Genomic DNA, 17,906 nt, shown 5'->3' on the forward strand with positions numbered 1-17,906 from the left:
GATCCCAAAAATGTTGACATTCCGGTCCCACCCCTTCTTGCGGAGCCCTAAGCGCTTCCACGGTCCGAGCCAGTCTCATTTCCTTATCTGCCCGGCGGGTTCTCGGAAATCAGCAGGGTCAGTCTGGGGCTATTCCATTAATTGGACTCCTCCCTCCGCAGGCATGGGGCGGGGCTTGCTTGAGGTTTTCCCACCAATCGCTGGGACTGGAGGTGTGGCTTCCGCCTTGCTGGTCCCGCCCCGCGGAGAGAGAGGCGGTGTGGCGGAGCCAATGAACTCACAGCCTGGGGCCTGGGGGCGGGAGACGCTGGTGCGGAGCTCCCGGAGGGGAAAGGAAGCCTGGACCGGAGCCACTGGAGGGAGAGGGGACTGAGACCCCCGCCAGGTACGGACCCCCGAGGGCGCGCGGGAATTGGGGGTGGAGGCGCGAGTTACCCCCTGGGAAGTGCGCCTGGCCCGGGAGCTACGACCCGGTGAAATAGGCGCTGTCACCTGCTGCAACCTGATCACCCCCATCTTGTGGGGTCTAGGTCCCCAACTGTGGCCCCTCTCCCCCTCCCCTAAATTCCCCTGCAGCCTCCAAGACCCGGAACTTGACATTGTTGCCCTGGTTTAGTGCCTTGCCAACGCTTTTACCTTCTGGCTTGTGATACTTTGATTCTCATTCCCCCCCCCCCCACACACACACCCAAAAAATCAATGTCTAAGGGTAGATACGACTTATCATCCTTATTTGTTATGTTAAAAGGTATAATAGAGCATCCTCCCCAAACGCCAAGGTTGCGGGTTCCATCTCCGATCAGGGCATATACAAGAAGCAACCAATGAATACATCCAGTGGAACAAACATCGATGTTTCTCTTTCTCTCTTCTTAAAATCAATTTAAAAATATATATATATATTTTTTAAGTAGAAGATAAAGCCCTGGCCAGTGTTCTCAGTGGTTAGAATGTCCACCCGCACACGGAAGGATTCCAAGTTAAGGCTCGTACCTGGGTTGTAGGTTGGATTCCTGGTTGGGCGCCAGTGGGAGGCAACCGATGGAAGTTTCTTCTTCACATCGATGTTTCTGTCTCGCTTTTCCTCTTATAAAACTCAGTAAAAACTTACCCCGCCCCCCCAGCCCTAGCCGGTTTGGCTCAATGGATAGAGAGTCTGCCTGCGGACTGAAGGGTCCCGGTGCCGTTGGATGCCGGTCAAGGCTACATGTCCGGGTTGCAGGCTCGGTCCCCAGTGGGGGGCGTGCAGGAGGTAGACAGTCAGTGGTTCTCTCTCATCATTGATGTTTCTGTCTCTCGCTCCCTCTTCCTTCCTTTCAGAAATCAATAAAAGTAAAAAAATAATAATAATAAAAAGTACTCTCCAGCCTGGCCTGCATGGCTTAGTGGTCGACCTATGAACCTGGAGGTCTTGGATGGATTCCTGGTCAGGGCACATAAAAAATATATATATATATTAAAAAAGAAACATATCATCGGGTGAGAATTAAAAATAAATAAGTAAAGATAGGTGATTTTTAAAAAAAGATTTGTTTGTTTTCATATTTAAACCTCAGGGTTTGCTTGTTACCTTACTCTTTTATTCTCTTTGTTTTTTGTTTGTTTTCCTGTTGTTTCTTTTTTAAAAATATGTATTTTATTGATTTTTTTACAGAGAGGAAGGGAGAGGGATAGAGAGTTAGAAACATCAATCAGCTGCCTCCTGCACACCCCCTACTGGGGATGTGCCTGCAACCAAGGTACATGCCCTTGACGGGAATCGAACCTGGGACCCTTCAGTCCCCAGGCTGACGCTCTATCCACTGAGCCAAACCGGTTAAGGCTCCTGTTGTTACTTATATTGCCTTACTCTTTTAATACCAGCCAATTCGTTCCTTGAGAACTGGAGCCTCTTCTTCTTTTCGTTTTTTTAATGCAGTACAGGTATACATAGTTTAAAAAGTCAAGCTTTACTAAAAGGCTTAAAGTGAAAAATAAGAGCCCCTGCTCAATCCTGTCCTTCCTCTGTTCCTAATTCCTAGAGGTAGAAAGGCAGCTCATAATTATTCATACTGGTAGAAACAATTTCTCCCGCCCTAAATTTTTCTTTGATTTATAATAAAATCATATGACATGTTTAGACCACAGATGTGCATGTTTGTTCTTTTTTGTAAGGTTGAGGTTGCAACAAGAGTAAGTTTTAATTTCCTAAATAGACAGATGGCAGTGGGTAGGGCAAGCTAGGGAGAAAGATTCTCTGCCTAGTCTACTTGGTGACAGGCAAAAACCAGTTTTGAGTGAAGTTTCTGAGTCTCTGACAAATTTTATAATACACATGAAGACTCAGAGATCAACAAAGATCATAAAAGGCTGCTGAAACCGGTTTGGCTCAGTGGATAGAGCGTCAGCCTGCGGACTGAAAGGTCCCAGGTTCGATTCACACTGATCGATGTTTCTCTCTCATCGATGTTTCTAACTATCTCTCTCCCTTCCTCTCTGTAAAAAATCAATAAAATATATATTTTAAAAAAAGAAAAAGGTGACACAGTCTTAGGGATTGAATGACCCCTTGCACAGCTTTTATTTTTATTTTTTAAATATTTTTATTGATGTCAGAGAGGAAGGGAGAGGGAGAGAGAGATAGAAACATCAATGATGAGAGAGAAACATATATCAGCTGCCTCCTGCATGCCCCACACTGGGGATCGAGCCCACAACCCAGGCATGTGCCCTGATTGGGAATCAAACCGTGACCTCCCGGTTCATAGGTCAATGCTCAACCACTGAGCCACGCTAGTTGGGCCCCTTGCACAGCTTTTTTTTTTTTTTTTTACAGAGAGGAAGAGAGAGGGATAGAGAGCCAGAAACATCGATGATAGAGAAACATCGATCAGCTGCCTCCTGCACACCCCCTACTGGGGATGTGCCCGCAACCAAGGTACATGCCCTTGACCGGAATCGAACCTGGGACCCTTGAGTCCGCAGGCCGACGCTCTATCCACTGAGCCAAACCGGTTTCGGCTTGCACAGCTTTTAAACATCTAGAATGGAGCTCCTACTTTCTACTTGGAGAGCAATTTATAGAGTACTAGAGGACCGATGCACTCAGGTAGGGGGTGTCCCTCAGCCCAACCTGAGCCCTCTCACAGTCTGGGAGCCCTCGGGGGATGTCCAGCTGCCTCCTTAGGCCTGCTCCTCTCACTGCCTTAGCTCCCACCACCGCCGCTGCCCTTGCCAGCCATGAGCCCAGCTTCTGGCTGAGCAGTGCGTTGGAGCGTACTGACCACCAGGGAGCAGCTCCTGCATTGAGCATCTGCCCCCTGGTGGTCAGTGTGCATCATAGTGACCAGTTGTTCTGCTGTTTGGTCAATTTGCATATTAGCCTTTTATTATATAGGATACTAGAGGCCCGGTGCACAAAATTCATGCACGGGTAGGGTCCCTAGGCCTGGCCAGTGATCAGGGCCTTCCTTCGTTCCTTGCTGCCCCCTGGTGGTCAGTGCATGTCATAGCGAGCTATCGAACTCCCAGTCTCCCAGTCAAACTCCCGAGGGGACACTTTGCATATTAGTCTTTTATATCTATAAATTTTATCTCCAAAGAGGTTTCAGCCCCAGATAAAGCTTTGGGGCCAGCAAGGATCATGCTGAAGTAAATACTTATGAGCCACACTATCTTTAAATGCTCTAGCACAGTGGTCGGCAAACTCATTAGTCCACAGAGCCAAATATCAACAGTACAACGATTGAAATTTCTTTTGAGAGCCAAATTTTTTAAACTTCTTCTAACACCACTTCTTCAAAATAGACTCGCCAAGGCCATGGTATTTTGTGGAAGAGCCACACTCAAGGGGCCAAAGAGCCGCATGTGGCTTGCGAGTCGCAGTTTGCCGACCACGGCTCTAGCATAAACAAATACAAACATATCTTATATATAAAAGCCAAAGTGATCAGTTGACCATTCGATCAGTCAACCGATAGCTATGATGCGCACTGACCACCAGGGGGCAGACGCTCAATGCAGGAGCTGCCCCCTGGTGGTCAGTGCGCTCCCACAGTGGGAGCGCCGCTCAGCTGACCAACAGGCACCGAACGCTGAGGTCATGGCTGGAGAGCACACACTAATATTGCCTTAGGACGGGTACGTGGAGACCGCAGCGGGGTGGCAGTGAGCCTACGGAGCGGTGGTGGCAGGCAGGCGCAGCAGGACCGGGACAAGCAGGAGCAACGCGGCGCCTGGCTCGGGCTTGGACTCCTCCCCAGCTGCCTGCCACTTTGCCACTACTACATCCCTTGGGGGATATAGGACTGCCGGTTTCAGCCAATCCCCACAGGCCAGGCCAAGGGACCCCACCAGTGCATGAATCCGTGCACCAGGCCTCTAGTAAATTTATAATAATCTAGAAGCCCAGTGCACAGATTTGTGCACCGGTGGGGTCCCTCTGCCTGGCCGGCGATCTGGGCCGATCGGGGCCGGCTGGCCAGGGGGAGGGACCGTGGGAGATTGGCCGGCCGGGGGAGGTTGGCTGTGGGAGTGCACTGACCACCAGGGGGCAGCGCCTGCATTGAGCATCTGCCTCCTGGTAGTCAGTGCATCATCATAGCAACTGGTCGACCCGTCGAGTGGTTGACTGGTCATAATGATCACTTAGGCTTTTATATATATAGATGTATTGGGGGAGATAGATTTACAAATGATAGAAACATCATTAATGTTTGTTGAAGATGAAGGATTGGTACATGGACGATCCTTGTACTATTCACTATACTTTGGTGTGTGTTTGAAAACTACCATTAAAACAAAAAGGAGCTCTTAAATAGTACTCCCTGGAAGAATATGTACCAAACTAATAATATTGGTTTCTGGAGAGGAGGGGAAGAGACCAAGATTGGGAGTGGGGGGGTCTATGTCTCTCTCCCCATCCCTTCCTCTCTGAAACCAATAGACACCCCCCTTTTTTTTCTTACCTGTATAATTAAAGACATTTTTCATATGTAATAATAAAGTATCATGACACTGTGGGTGATTTAGTCCCGCAAACTCTACAATTGGGAACTAAATCCTTCAGACTCGGATCCCAGATGGCGCAGTGGGAGATGCTGCAGAATCTCGACAGCCCGTTTCAGGAGCAGCTGCACCAGCTCTACACAAACAGCCTCCTGCCGGTGGACATTCGACAGTACCTGGCTGTGTGGATTGAAGACCAGAACTGGTGAGGCTCTCAGAAAGCTGGGTGGTGGGGAATGAGGAAAATGGGTTCTTTTTTTCTGAGCCCCTGGGATCCTGTAGACACCGATGGCAGGATGGGTTAGAAGGCCTGAAGATAGTAGCGACCCTGCGGAGATACTAATCTTTGTCATTCCTGGTCTCCAGGCAGGAAGCTGTGCTGGGCAGTGATAATTCCCAGGCTAATATGCTGTGCTTCCACTTCCTGGACCAACTAAACTATGAGTGTGCCCGCTGCAGCCAGGACCCCGAGTGCTTGTTGTTACAGCACAACTTGCGAAAATTCTATCGGGACATTCAGGTACTGGAGGAGCGGCAGTAACAAAGTAGGAATGGGAGCTGTAGAGTACGGCTCTGGGTATAGAACAGGACCTGGAGGTGCAAAGGGACAGGGGCAGACCTGGGGAAAGGGGAACAGAGTCTGGATTTGGGGGATCGCTGGCAGAGAGAAGGTCAGTGTTTAGATGAACCTGTTGGAAAGAGACTAGGGTTTGTGGACCAGTGGTGAAAGAGGGAAAGGCTAGGGACCCTGAAGGAGGGGAAGGATTGCATCACTGATGGGAGTGTTCATTGAAGGCAGTTGAGTGGGATCAATCTTCTCTCTTTGCCTCCTGCAGGCCTTACCCCGGGGCCCTATCCAGTTGGCTGAGATGATCTTTAATCTCCTTCTGGAAGAAAAACGAATTCTGATGCAGGCTCAGAGGGCTCAAGTGGTGAGAGCAGTTTGCTGTTGATATGGAAAGCCCCTGGAGTGGAGGGGCCATGGAAAGGACTCGGGAAATTTGTCTCAGAATAAGATTCCCCAAGTAGCCTGTTGTATAATTTCAGGACTGGACTTTAGGGATGAAAGGTCAGAGTTGAATGTGCTCAGAGCCTCTTATTTCAGGAGCAAGAAGAGCCAGCCCTGGAAGCACCTGTACAGAGCCAGCAGCATGAGATCGAATCCCGGATCCTGGAATTGAGGGCTATGATGGAGGTTGGTAGATGTGGCAGGAGTCAGGGTGGGCAGGATTCGGCCTGCCTCCTGCCACAGAAGCAGCCTCACCTGGGTCTCCTCCCCTCTGCAGAAGCTGGTGAAGTCCATCAGCCAGCTGAAGGACCTGCAGGATGTCTTCCTCTTCCGATACAAGACTCAGGCCCCAGGTAGGAAACACATTGCCGGGTGGGAGAAGGACAGATTCCTGCTGGAAGGCCGAGGGTAGAAGAGAGCAGCAGGAAAAAGTCCCAGGAAAGAGGAATCACCTTTGGCTGCACCTCACTGGCTACAGTTCCGCTGCCATGCAAAGCTAGAAGTGCCAGGGTCTGTGGTGGGCGTTGGGCTGGAGGTGTGGCTGAGGGACAGCTAGGGAATGCTGGAGTAGAGAGAGTAGGCTTCTGTTTCAAGCATGATCCTTGAGAATTCGCCTGAGGGCCCAGAGGGATCTGTGCTTTGCTTTGGTTCCCCTTCCTCTCCCGTCAGAATTCCCCCTCTTCCTGACTCTGACCGAGATCTAGGTCAGGAAGGTGAGGGGAAGGAGCCCTAGGTCTGAGCGCTTGTCTCACTTCCTGCTCCTGCCATCCAGCGAGGACATCTTCTTTGGACCCCCATCAGACCAGACAGCAGCAGGTTCTGCAGGAAACTCTCAATGAACTGGACAGAAAGAGAAAGGTGGGAGGCAAAGAACAGAGGGCGTGGGGAGCAGGGGACTGGGGGAAATGAGGGAGCTGGGAGCCTGGGCTTTTTCGTCCCTTTATCCCCAGTTGGATGGCGGGGGATGATGGTGGGAGGTGCTCCACACTCACATATCTTTCTTAGGAGGTGCTGGATGCCTCCAGAGGACTGCTCGGCCGATTGACTACCCTAATTGATCTACTGCTGCCCAATTTGGAGCAGTGGAAAGCGCAGCAGCAGAAAACCTGCATTGGAGCCCCCCCGGATGGAGGGTTGGAACTTCTCCAGCTAGAGAAGTGGTGAGAGGCACCGCCCCACCCTCATGCTCACCCAGCCCTAGTCCTAGCCACCACCCTGTGCTTTATAATGTCCTGTATACGGTTACGAGGTATTGCTTTCCTAACTCTGCTCCCAAGAAGGATCCCAGCTCCCTTATCTGACTGCAACTGTACTCTGCTCTTCATTCTCGCTACCCAGAGCCCTTCATTTTTGGACATTTCTTTTTTTAAAATATATTTTTATTGATTTCAGAGAGGAAGGGAGAAGGAGAGAGAGAAACATCAATGATGAGAGAGAACCATTGATTGGCTGCCTCCTGCACACCCCCTACTGGGGATCGAGCCTACAACCCCGGGTATGTGCTCTTGGCCGGAATCGAACCTGGGGCCCTTCAGTCCGCAGGCCGACTCTCTATCCAGTGAGCCAAACCAGCTAGGGCAAGAGTACATTTATTAAATGTGGGGACAGTGAAACAAGGAAGGGCCTAGGCTAGAAGAAGCACCAGAAGGCAGCCTGGGCAGGGCTGCTGTCAGCTCACTGGAGAGTCAGAGAAAAGGGGGCCTTGAGGACAGGTTCAGGGGTCAGCCCTGGATGAGCTACCATGGCCTGTTGCTCCCCTGGTTGCAAGCCTCATGGGGTTCCTTAGAGTTTAGGAGATGCGTGCCTGGGGGGAAAGAAGATGGGTAAGGGAAAGGAGCCATCATGCTCCCAGGAATGAGAGCTTGTCTTGTTTCATTGTTTTTTAAAAAAAGAGGTATTGCTTTTTCTGATTACAAATACAGTGTATACCAATTGAAAAAGTTTCAGACAATGTAAAAGAGTAAAGAATGCCCGGCCAGGTATGGCTCAGCAGTTAAGCACCAACCCAGGAACCAGGAGGTCACTGGTTCAATTCCTGGTCAGGGCATATGCCCAGGTTGTGGGCTTGGTCCCCAGTCGGGGGGGCATGCAAGAGGCAGCCAATCAATGATTCTCTCTCATCATTGATGTTTCTACCTCTGTCTCCCTCTGCCTCCCTCTCTGAAATCAATAAAAATATATTAAACATAATAATAATAATTTAAAAAATAAAAGAGAAAAGAAAGAAATCAACCATCTGTTTGATATAATCATACAGAGATAGGTACCCTCTGTTTATGCTTTTGCATCCTTTTTCCAGATTTCCCCTATGCCTATACACAAAAATACATCTATTTTAAGTAGAAGTCAAATCATATTCTATCTATACTATCTTGTAATTTTTTAAAATTTAATATTTGTGGACATTTTTCCATGTTAAATATTTGAGCCTATATCATTATATTTAATGGTTGCATAGTATTTCATTACATGTATATGCCATAATTTATATACCTAATAACCAAATGTTTCTAATTTTCTATGACAAATAAAGCTATGAATTTCCTGGTACTTTTATCTTTGTCTGTTTGTCTGATTATTTTCTTAGGATATATCTTAGAAATGGAATACTATAAGATGTATGCACACTTTTTGAGGCTTTTTAAAAAATAGTTTCAAACTACTATTCCAATTTGTTTGCTTATATATAGTATATGATTGTTTTCCTGTCATTACATTGCCTATTATTAGTTTTTTTATAGTATCAGTAAACTATAGAAGTCAAAAGTATGAACTGTGCAGCCAGACTGCCTTGGATTACATATAATTTTATTCCTTACTAGTTTTATGACCTTGAGCAAGTCGCTTTCACTTAACTTTTCTGTGCCTCAGTTTTATCAGCTGTAAAATGGGGATAATACTAGTATCTACTAAATAGGGTTGTTGTAAGGATTAAATGCATTCATGTGTGTAACGCACTTAAAAATAAATAGTATATATCAAGCATCGTATGAAAGTTAGCTTTATTATGTTTATCTTTTACCAATTTTAATGTGAAAGTGGCTTTGATTTTCATTTCTTGGATTATGAGTCATGTTGAATAATCAATGCTTCCTGGATTTTTTTTTTTTGTCCCAATCAGTTTTTTTTTTTTATAATATTTTATTGATTTTTTTACAGAGAAGAAGGGAGAGGGAGAAAGAGTTAGAAACATCGATGAGAGAAACATCGATCAGCTGCCTCCTGCACGCCCCCCACTGGGGATGTGCCCGCAACCAAGGCACATGCCCTTGACCGGAATCGAACCCGGGACCTTTCAGTCCGCAGGCCGACGCTCTACCCACTGAGCCACACCAGTCAGGGCTGTCCCAGTCAATTTTAATTCTCCACATGGTTAAAGGGGAGCTCTTAGAGCCTGTTTGGGGGCTCCAGGAAACTCATGGATTGTCTCTCCCTTGGGTTCTATCACTCAGGTTCACAGATGGAGCAAAGCTATTGTTTCATCTGCGGCAGCTGCTGAAGGAACTGAAGGACTTGAGTCAACTGGTTACCTATCCGAATGACCCTCTGATCACAGGGGTGGACCTGCAGGAGGCCCAGGTCACAGAATTGCTACAGCATCTGCTCCACAGGTTTAGAGGCCATGGAGGGTCCTCGAGGGAGGGAAGGAACAGGGGAGCCGTTCTGACAGATGCTGAGCTGTACAGTCTCTCCACTTCTCTCTTCCCAGAGCCTTTGTGGTAGAAACCCAGCCTTGCATGCCTCAGACTCCCCATCGACCCCTCATCCTCAGGACTGGGAGCAAGTTCACTGTCCGAACAAGGTTGGCATCTCAGAATTCATTCCTGATTCCTTTTTCCAGACCTGGCACTGCCCGCTTTCTGGCTTTAAAGATCTTCCCACGGTTGGCTGTTCCTTCTCTTTTCCCCCCCCCAATCAATCTACCTCTTCTAATCTCTTCCCTTACCTTTTCCAAACATCTGGTCTGTTCGGGAGTTGAGGTTGACCACTCTCTCCATCCACCTCTCTCCTCCCCAGGCTGCTGGTGAGGCTCCAGGAAGGCAGCGAGTCCCTGACTGCAGAAGTCTTTATTGACAAGTAAGTTGGAGCAGGTGAAAGGTGGGACCAAACAAAGAGTGGCCAGGATGTGGGCTGAGGGGTGGGCCGAGGAGACACCTCCTTTTCCCGAAGGCTCTGGGGCTGTGTTCCTCCCCTTTCATTCCTCCTCATAGAAATAACAGTTCATCCCTTTTGTGGAGCACCTGCTAGGTGACAGGCAGCTTGTCCAGTACTCACTGAATTGTGTAGAAACCCTATGCGTCAGCTGTTACCATTGCACCATCAGACGAGAAAACACGCTCAGCGAGATGATGTGTCTTTTTTTTTTTTTTTTAATATATTTTATTGATTTTTCACAGAGAGGAAGAGAGAGGGACAGAGAGCTAGAAACATCGATGAGAGAGAAACATCAATCAGCTGCCTCCTGCACACCCCCCACTGGGGATGTGCCCACAACCAAGGTACATGCCCTTGACTGGAATCGAACCCGGGACCTTTCAGTCTGCAGGCTGACGCTCTATCCACTGAGCCAAACCGGCTTTGGCGAGATGATGTGTCTTGTAGGCCACAGAGCTAGTGAGCTGCAGATTTGGGTTTGAACTTAGGTCTGTCTGATCCCAAAGACCAAATTCCTAATTTCTATGCTGTTTTTGCTTCCCAATGACTTTATTTTATTTTGTTTCTTTTCAGGACTCCTCCTCAATCACAAAGGTAGGTACCTGACAAAAAAGCTGCACACCTTTGTGCATTGCGTGAGCTGCACAACCACATGCGGCAGCCCTGATGGGGCACAGACCGGAGAAGGTTGATTGGGGTGCCATATAAGCAGAGGGAGATGGAGAGGTCTGAAATGAAGTGGAACTTCTGTTGTTTTCCTGCTGAATTTTAGAATAACTTTGTTCCTGTCCTTCTTATATTTCCTTCCTCCTGGAACAGCTTCCGGAAGTTCAACATTCTGACCTCAACCCAGAAAACGTTGACCCCCGAGAAAGGGCAGAGTCAGGGCTTAATTTGGGACTTCGGCTATCTGGTAAGAGGCTAGTGGCTTATATTTCTAACCCAATAGAATAGGGTGGGGCAAGTGCCCAGGCCTTGGGAAGTCTTGTGGGCAAAACGGGTTGCAGGGGTGCTGGGTCCCTCCTCTGGCATTCTCTCTCCTTCCCCTCTATTCACAGACTCTGTTGGAGCAACGTTCGGGTGGTTCGGGAAAGGGCAGCAGTAAGGTGAGGCCTGGACAGAGGGCTGGGGGGCAGGAGGAACATGCCCCAGGGCCCTCTGCTCACGGCTGTGGCTGTCCCAGGGTCTGCTGGGTGTGACAGAGGAACTGCACATCATCAGCTTCACGGTCCAATACACCTACCAGGGACTGAAGCAGGAACTGAAAGTGAGTGAAAGCGGAGGCCGGGAGAGATGAAGCAGGGTTGGGAGAGGGCATCAGGAGGGGTAACAGAAGCCTCTCAGGTGAAGTATTGCCCCTTGCCCCACCCAAATGTCTGCAGCCGGAGTCCCCGCAGCCTCCGCTCTGACCCCTGTCTTCTCCCCAGGCAGACACCCTCCCTGTGGTGATCATTTCTAACACGAATCAACTCTCCATCGCCTGGGCCTCGATCCTCTGGTTCAATCTGCTCAGCTCAAACCCTCAGGTAGGAGGTGGGGCCAGCAGGTGAAGGGGGGTGAGGCGGGGGTGGCAGCCTGGTGTGAGGGTGCTGCTCTGAGCCATCCCGTCCTCTTCTCGTACCCACAGAATCAGCAGTTCTTCTCCAGCCCCCCAAAGGCCCCCTGGACCTTACTGGGCCCTGCGCTCAGTTGGCAGTTCTCCTCCTACGTCGGCCGAGGCCTCGACCAGGACCAGCTGAGCATGCTGAAGGACAAGCTGTTGGGTACGGACCTCCTTTCCTGTCAGCCCCAGCCCTCCGTCCTTCCCATCCCAGGAGCCCTGGCCTTGCCTCCTCCCGTCACCTAACGGGCTTTCTGTCCACAGGGCAGAACTCTGGGAAGGAGGGTGCATTGTTGTCCTGGGCCGACTTCACCAAGGTAACACCCTCATCCCGGGCAGCCAGATCCTAGCCCCAATCCAAACCCCGCCCCTCCCCCATCACTCCTTCCCCACACCGAGGGCAACTCCACATCTCCCTGCTTTTCCACTCCTCCTTCAGCGAGAGAGCCCGCCTGGGAAGCTACCGTTCTGGACCTGGTTAGACAAAATTCTGGACCTGGTACACGACCACCTGAAGGATCTCTGGAATGATGGGTAAGGCCTTGGTCAGCCTCCCTCTCCCTAGACCCAGCTGCCTTTCTAGGCTTGAGTGGGCTCTGTGCGCCCTCATGTGGCAAGTGGGGAGAGAGCGCAAAAGCTGGGTCAAGGTCACACCCCCCTCACATTTGCAATAATAGTTAGAGCCAGTATTGGTCCAGCGTCTATTGTGATCCAGAGCCTGCTGGGTGCATCCATGAATTCTCTCATGTAACCTTACCACCATGCTGAGTGGGGGGGGGGTGTCGCCACCCTCATGTCAAGTGAGGAAACGAAGGCTCAGAGAAATGAAAGGGGCTGAGTCAGGATTCAAAGCCGGGCCTGTCTGACCCCACCACACTGCCTGCCCATTTGTCCGGCCCTGAATCCTCTCCCCTCTTCCGACCCTGGCAGGTGGATATTGTCAGAGAAGCGGAGTGACATGGCCATAGTGGAACAGTTTGTAAGCGGCAGAGCCAGGGAAGAAACCTGGCTCCCTCTCCCTACCCGCTCAGCTGCTTTCTCTGCTCCAGGCGCATCATGGGGTTCGTGAGCCGGAGCCAGGAGCGCAGGCTGCTGAAGAAGACCGTCTCCGGCACCTTCCTGCTGCGCTTCAGTGAGACGTCGGAAGGCGGCATCACCTGCTCCTGGGTGGAACACCAGGATGATGGTCAGCTGCCCCGCCCTGCTGCTCCCACGGCCTCTCCTTCCTGCCCCGCTGCCCGTGCTCGGCTTCCCTGGCCCCGTCCCGAACCCGTCAGCAGGTCTGGGGGTGGGCAGGCAGAGTGGGGCGCTCCCAGGCCCAGCCTCCTCTCTCAAGCCTGCCTATCCCAATATCCACTGTCCAGATAAGGTGCTCATCCACTCTCTGACACCCTTCACCAAGGAGGTGCTGCAGTCGCTCCCGCTGACCAAGATCATCCGCCACTACCAGCTGCTCACCGAGGAGAACATCCCCGAGAACCCACTGCGCTTCCTCTACCCCCGGACCCCCCGGGATGAAGCTTTTGGGTGCTACTACGAGGACAAAGGTGAGAGTCGCCGACTGACTTCACCGGTAGATTGCAGGCATCCGCAAATCCAACTGCTTCCTTACCAACACGCAGAGAGCTTAAGGGACTTGTTCGTGGGACACTGCTAATCAATAAGGAGATCTGGCTGTCACGACATCGGTCTGTATCTCATCACTAACCTCCCTGCCTCTGTGTACGTCCCCGACAGTTAATCTCGAGGAGCAAAGGAAGTACCTGACCCGGAAGCTCATTGTGGTCTCTAACAGGTGCGATGTGAACTCTGTGGCCATCCTCCCCATCCCTTTCTGCTGACGTAGTAAACCAGCCTGTCCAAGCCCAGTCTCCCTGGCCTTCTCTCCTCCTCACCCGCACGCTCCAGTCCTCTCGGTTTTTCCTGCTCTTCTGCTCTCTCTTCTCTGTTTTCCTTTTTTTTTTTTTTTAAATATATTTTATTGACTTTCCACAGAGAGAAAGGGAGAGGGATAAAGAGTCAGAAACATCGATGAGAGAGAAACATCGATCAGCCGCCTCCCGCACACCCCCCACTGGGGATGTGCCCACAACCAAGGCACATGCCCCCGACCGGAATCGAACCTGAGACCCCTCAGTCCGCAAGCCGACGCTCTATCCACTGAGCCAAACCAGTTCCGGCTCTCTTCTCTGTTTTCCTGCTGCCATCCTTCAGCTGTCTCCACAGAGGTTCCCTGATAATAATAGTCATAAACCCTGATGTTAATGGACATCTGATTGATGCCTAACATGGTACTAGATACTTTTATAACATTTTTTAAATAATTAAGCCCTGCCCTAGCCAGTGTTGCTCAGTGGATAGAGCATTGACCTGCAGACAAGAGTGTCCCGGGTTCGATTCTGGTCAAGGGCACGTGCCTGGGTTGTGGGCTCAGTCCAGTGTGCAGGAGGCTGTCAATCAATGATTCTCTCTCATCATTGATGTTTCTATCTCTTTCTTCCTCTCCCTTCCTCTCTGAAATCAATTTAAAAATATATATTTTTTAAAATAATCCTTATGAGAACCCATATGAGTAGGTAATAGGAACAAGAATCTATACTAATAAAAGGATAATATGCTAATTAGACCGGGTGACCAGACATCTTCTGGATGTCCGACTTACTTCCGGACAGTTAGGGGGCAACCAGGCCAGCAGGGGGGCAGTTGGGGGGGCAACAAGGCAGGGAGGAAGTTGGGGGGTGGCCAGGCAGGGGGAAGTTAGGGGGTGGCCAGGCCAGCAGGGGGCCAGTTGGGGGAAAACCAGGCAGGCCGGCAGTTGGGGGACGACCAGATGGCAGGGGGGCAGTTGGGGGCAGCCAGGCCGGCAGAGGGGCAGTTGGGGGCAACAAGGCAGGGGGGAAGTTGGGGGGTGACCAGGCCAGCAGGGGGCAGTTGGGGGGCAGGCAGTTGGGGGTTGCCAAGCCAGCAGCAGGCAGTTGAGGGGTCACCAGGCCAGCAGGGGGGGCAGTTGGGGGGCAATCAGGGAGGCAGGCAGGCAAGTGGTTAGGAGCCAGCTGTCCCAGATTGCGAGAGGGATGTCTGACTGCCGGTTTAGGCCCAATTCCACAGGGGTCCCTGATTGGAGAGGGTGCAGGCTGGGCTCAGGGACCCCCCCCCCAATGAATGAATTTCATGCACCAGGCCTCTAGTATTTAATGAAAGTTTATTATATACAAGGCACTGGGCTAAAACTTTGTGCTCATTTTTTCATTTACTGAATTTTCATAATAGTCCTGTGAGGCAGACACTGTTATTACTGTCTTCAGCTGAGGAAACAGGTTTAGCATAGTAAAGTGGCATGCTCAAGGTCCAGGGCTATGAATTGATCCAGGTCTGTCAGATTCCAAAGCCCTGCTTTTATCCAGCCTCCTGCCTCTCAAATATTATTAGGTATTGTTGTTCCCATTTTACAGATGATAAATCTGAGGCTCAGAGAAGTTAGTTAACTTGCCTAAGGTCACCCAGCAGATAAATTATAGGATTCAAACTCTGGTAAGCCTGACTGATGGGATTCAGACAAAGCCTGTGTTCTTTGTTTGTAATTGATTTAGAGAGAGCTAGGACGGGAGAGAGAAAGAAAAAAAAAAAAAAACACCACAGAGAAACATCAATTTGCTGTTCCACTTATTTATGCATTCATTGGTTGACTCTTGTATATGCCCTGATCAGGGATTGAACCCGCAGCCTTGGCATATCGGGACGATGCTCTAACCGAGTTACCTGGCCAGGGCAGAGCAAAGCCTGTACCCTTAACCCCTCTGCTCTGTTACCTTCTTGGATTAGAGAAGTAGTCTCTGCTTGCTCTACCATTCCCCAGTTCACCTAAACTGCTGAGTGCTCTCCTTTGTCTGTGTTGGGATGTCCAGGCAGGTGGAGGAGCTGCAACAACCGCCGGAGCCTAATCTGGAGCCAGAAGTGGAGTCGTTAGAGATGCCCCCGGGGCTAGCACCGGGGCCGGAGCTGGAGCTAGGCCTGGAGTTGGAGCCACTGCTGAAGGCAGGGCTGGATCTGGGGCCGCCACTGGAGCCCATGCTGGAGCCCACACTGGACGTGGTATCACAAAGAATGCCGGACCTGGGACCAGAACTGAAGCTGGAGCCTCTTCTAGAGCCTCTTCCACAGCCCGTGCCAGAGCCAGAGCCAGACTTGCCCCACGATCTGAGACACCTGAACACTGAGGAAATGGAAAGTAAGTGATGAGATGGGCCCCTCTCTCACCCAGTACAGAAAATGCCCAGATCTGAGCTCCTCCTGGGAGAGGAGGCTCATTTCCCATGTGATTCCTTTTACTGGGAAATGGACACACCAACCCCTGCCCTAACCAAGTGCCCCCTCAGGCCCTGTCCAGGCCTCTGCTACCATCTCCCTCACTTTCCTTGCTGGGTTGGGAACTCCTTACCTAAGACCAGGGCCTCACGTCTTTCTCTGGACTTCCCAGTCTTCAGAAACAACATGAAGATCGAAGAGATCATGCCGAACGGCGACCCACTGTTAGCTGTCCAGAACCCCGTGGATGAGGCGTGCATCTTCCACCGCAGCCATTTCTTCACAGACGGGCCCTTGACTCCTTCTGACTTCTAGGAACTATGTTTCTTCCCTTCTTTCTGTATCTTTTACCCCATACTAATCCCTACATCATGGTGTTGCTCTCCCAGGATGGGGAATCAGGCATGTGCCCCTTCTAAGCTGGGTTAACGGCCTGATTTGAAGTATAATATGGGTAAGAAGAGGGCACCAGTGAACCAGAACAGATGTTGGCCATAGCCCTAAGTAGGATCCTGGAGGCTGCCTGCTGTGCTGGGAGGTGTAGCGGTTTTAGGAACAGGACAGGGCAGTTAGGAGGTACTTGGAGGGCTCAGAGAAGTCGCTTCTTTCCAGTATGGAAGAACTTCAAAATTTTCATAGCTGGTAAGACTAGCCTGGCGCCCACTAGCATTGGCCCTCAGTGCGGAACTGACACGTGGCAGGACTCCATTTCTCCCTCATGTCAAAGATGACCTTCTCCTTTCTTCCTCCCCTCACTCTTGTCCTAAGTTTCCTCTTTTCCTACAGGGACTGAGAGCTTTCTGCCTCAGCCACACTGTGAAGCTCCCCTCCGAAGAAGGAAGTAGGAGGTAGACCTCCTCTTCTCTTCTTATCGACCCCCCCCTCCCCGCCCCCTCCGGAGCCAGGGCTAGGCCTGGAGGTAGAGCCACTACTAAAGGCAGGGCTGGACCCGGGGCCTTTAGCAGTGGCCACATCCATTCCTCCCCTGGAAACCGCTCCTACCAGCCGAATGTGCCTGTGAAGCTTTGCACAATAACTAATTCTGCCCAGTCTCCACTTTCCCAATGCTTAGGAGACCAGGGATGTACGCTAGCTGGGAATTCAGGAACTGCTTTTTATAGTATAGATTGGTATGTTTACAGAGGAAGAGAAGCCGGGGTCTTAGATATTACTCTATTAAGATGCCATCCCTTTTGTGCAATATACCTGAAAAGACTGTTTCTATTCCTTGGGCATGGACCTGGGCAAAGATCAAGTTGCTGGAACTTAGGACCTTGAAGGTGTATCATGAGCTCTAGACAACCTCCCACCTTAGCCATTCCCAGGAAACCCCAGGACAACTGCCATTGCTCTAAGATGTGCTTCCAGTAAACCTGAGATGTAAATGGAAGTGAGGCCTTCTACACGCGGCTGTTTCCTGCCTGGTATGTTAGAGCAGCGGCTTTCAACCTTTTCCATCTCATAGCACATATAAACTAATTACTAAAATTTTGCAGCACACCAAAAAAAAATTTTGGCTGATCTGACAGAAAAATAGGTATGATTTTGATTCATTCAAACAGGATGGCTATTGTTGTGTTGGTTGTTGTCATTTTTTTTTATTTGACAGTCTAAGGAAAAAGAGGTCAGTGCTCCTGAATAAAGTTAGGTATTGTATATTTAAAAAAATTTTTGAGACACTGGTTGAAAATCGTGTGTTAGAGGAACAGTACTATTGAGAGAGTCCCATCTGAGCAGAAGTGGCTAATAAACTTTGTGCTGACCTAGAAGTGTTTCCTCTTGGATCTTCTTTATTTCTCTTCTCACACAGATTAATGTCCTTGAAAACACCAACAGGCCATGTAGGATCAA

At 50.1% G+C, this 17,906-nt stretch overlaps 1 protein-coding gene across 1 annotated transcript; it reads left to right on the forward strand.

Moving 5' to 3' along the window:
* Positions 1–308: 308 nt before the first annotated feature.
* On the forward strand, positions 309–17,824 carry STAT2 (signal transducer and activator of transcription 2). The gene is made up of 24 exons (XM_008148645.3): positions 309–385; positions 5,048–5,191; positions 5,353–5,506; positions 5,823–5,918; positions 6,092–6,181; positions 6,273–6,348; positions 6,768–6,853; positions 7,001–7,155; positions 9,448–9,606; positions 9,705–9,797; positions 10,013–10,072; positions 10,724–10,744; positions 10,970–11,063; positions 11,209–11,256; positions 11,334–11,417; positions 11,578–11,676; positions 11,778–11,913; positions 12,015–12,067; positions 12,190–12,284; positions 12,800–12,936; positions 13,115–13,297; positions 13,488–13,545; positions 15,656–15,978; positions 16,228–17,824. Exons 2-24 carry the CDS (start codon positions 5,061–5,063, stop codon positions 16,368–16,370), a joined length of 2,574 nt encoding a protein of 857 aa, XP_008146867.2. The 5' UTR covers positions 309–385; positions 5,048–5,060; the 3' UTR covers positions 16,371–17,824.
* Positions 17,825–17,906: the final 82 nt, after the last annotated feature.

The sequence above is a fragment of the Eptesicus fuscus genome, chromosome 7, assembly GCF_027574615.1.
Source record: "Eptesicus fuscus isolate TK198812 chromosome 7, DD_ASM_mEF_20220401, whole genome shotgun sequence".
NCBI lineage: Eukaryota > Metazoa > Chordata > Mammalia > Chiroptera > Vespertilionidae > Eptesicus > Eptesicus fuscus.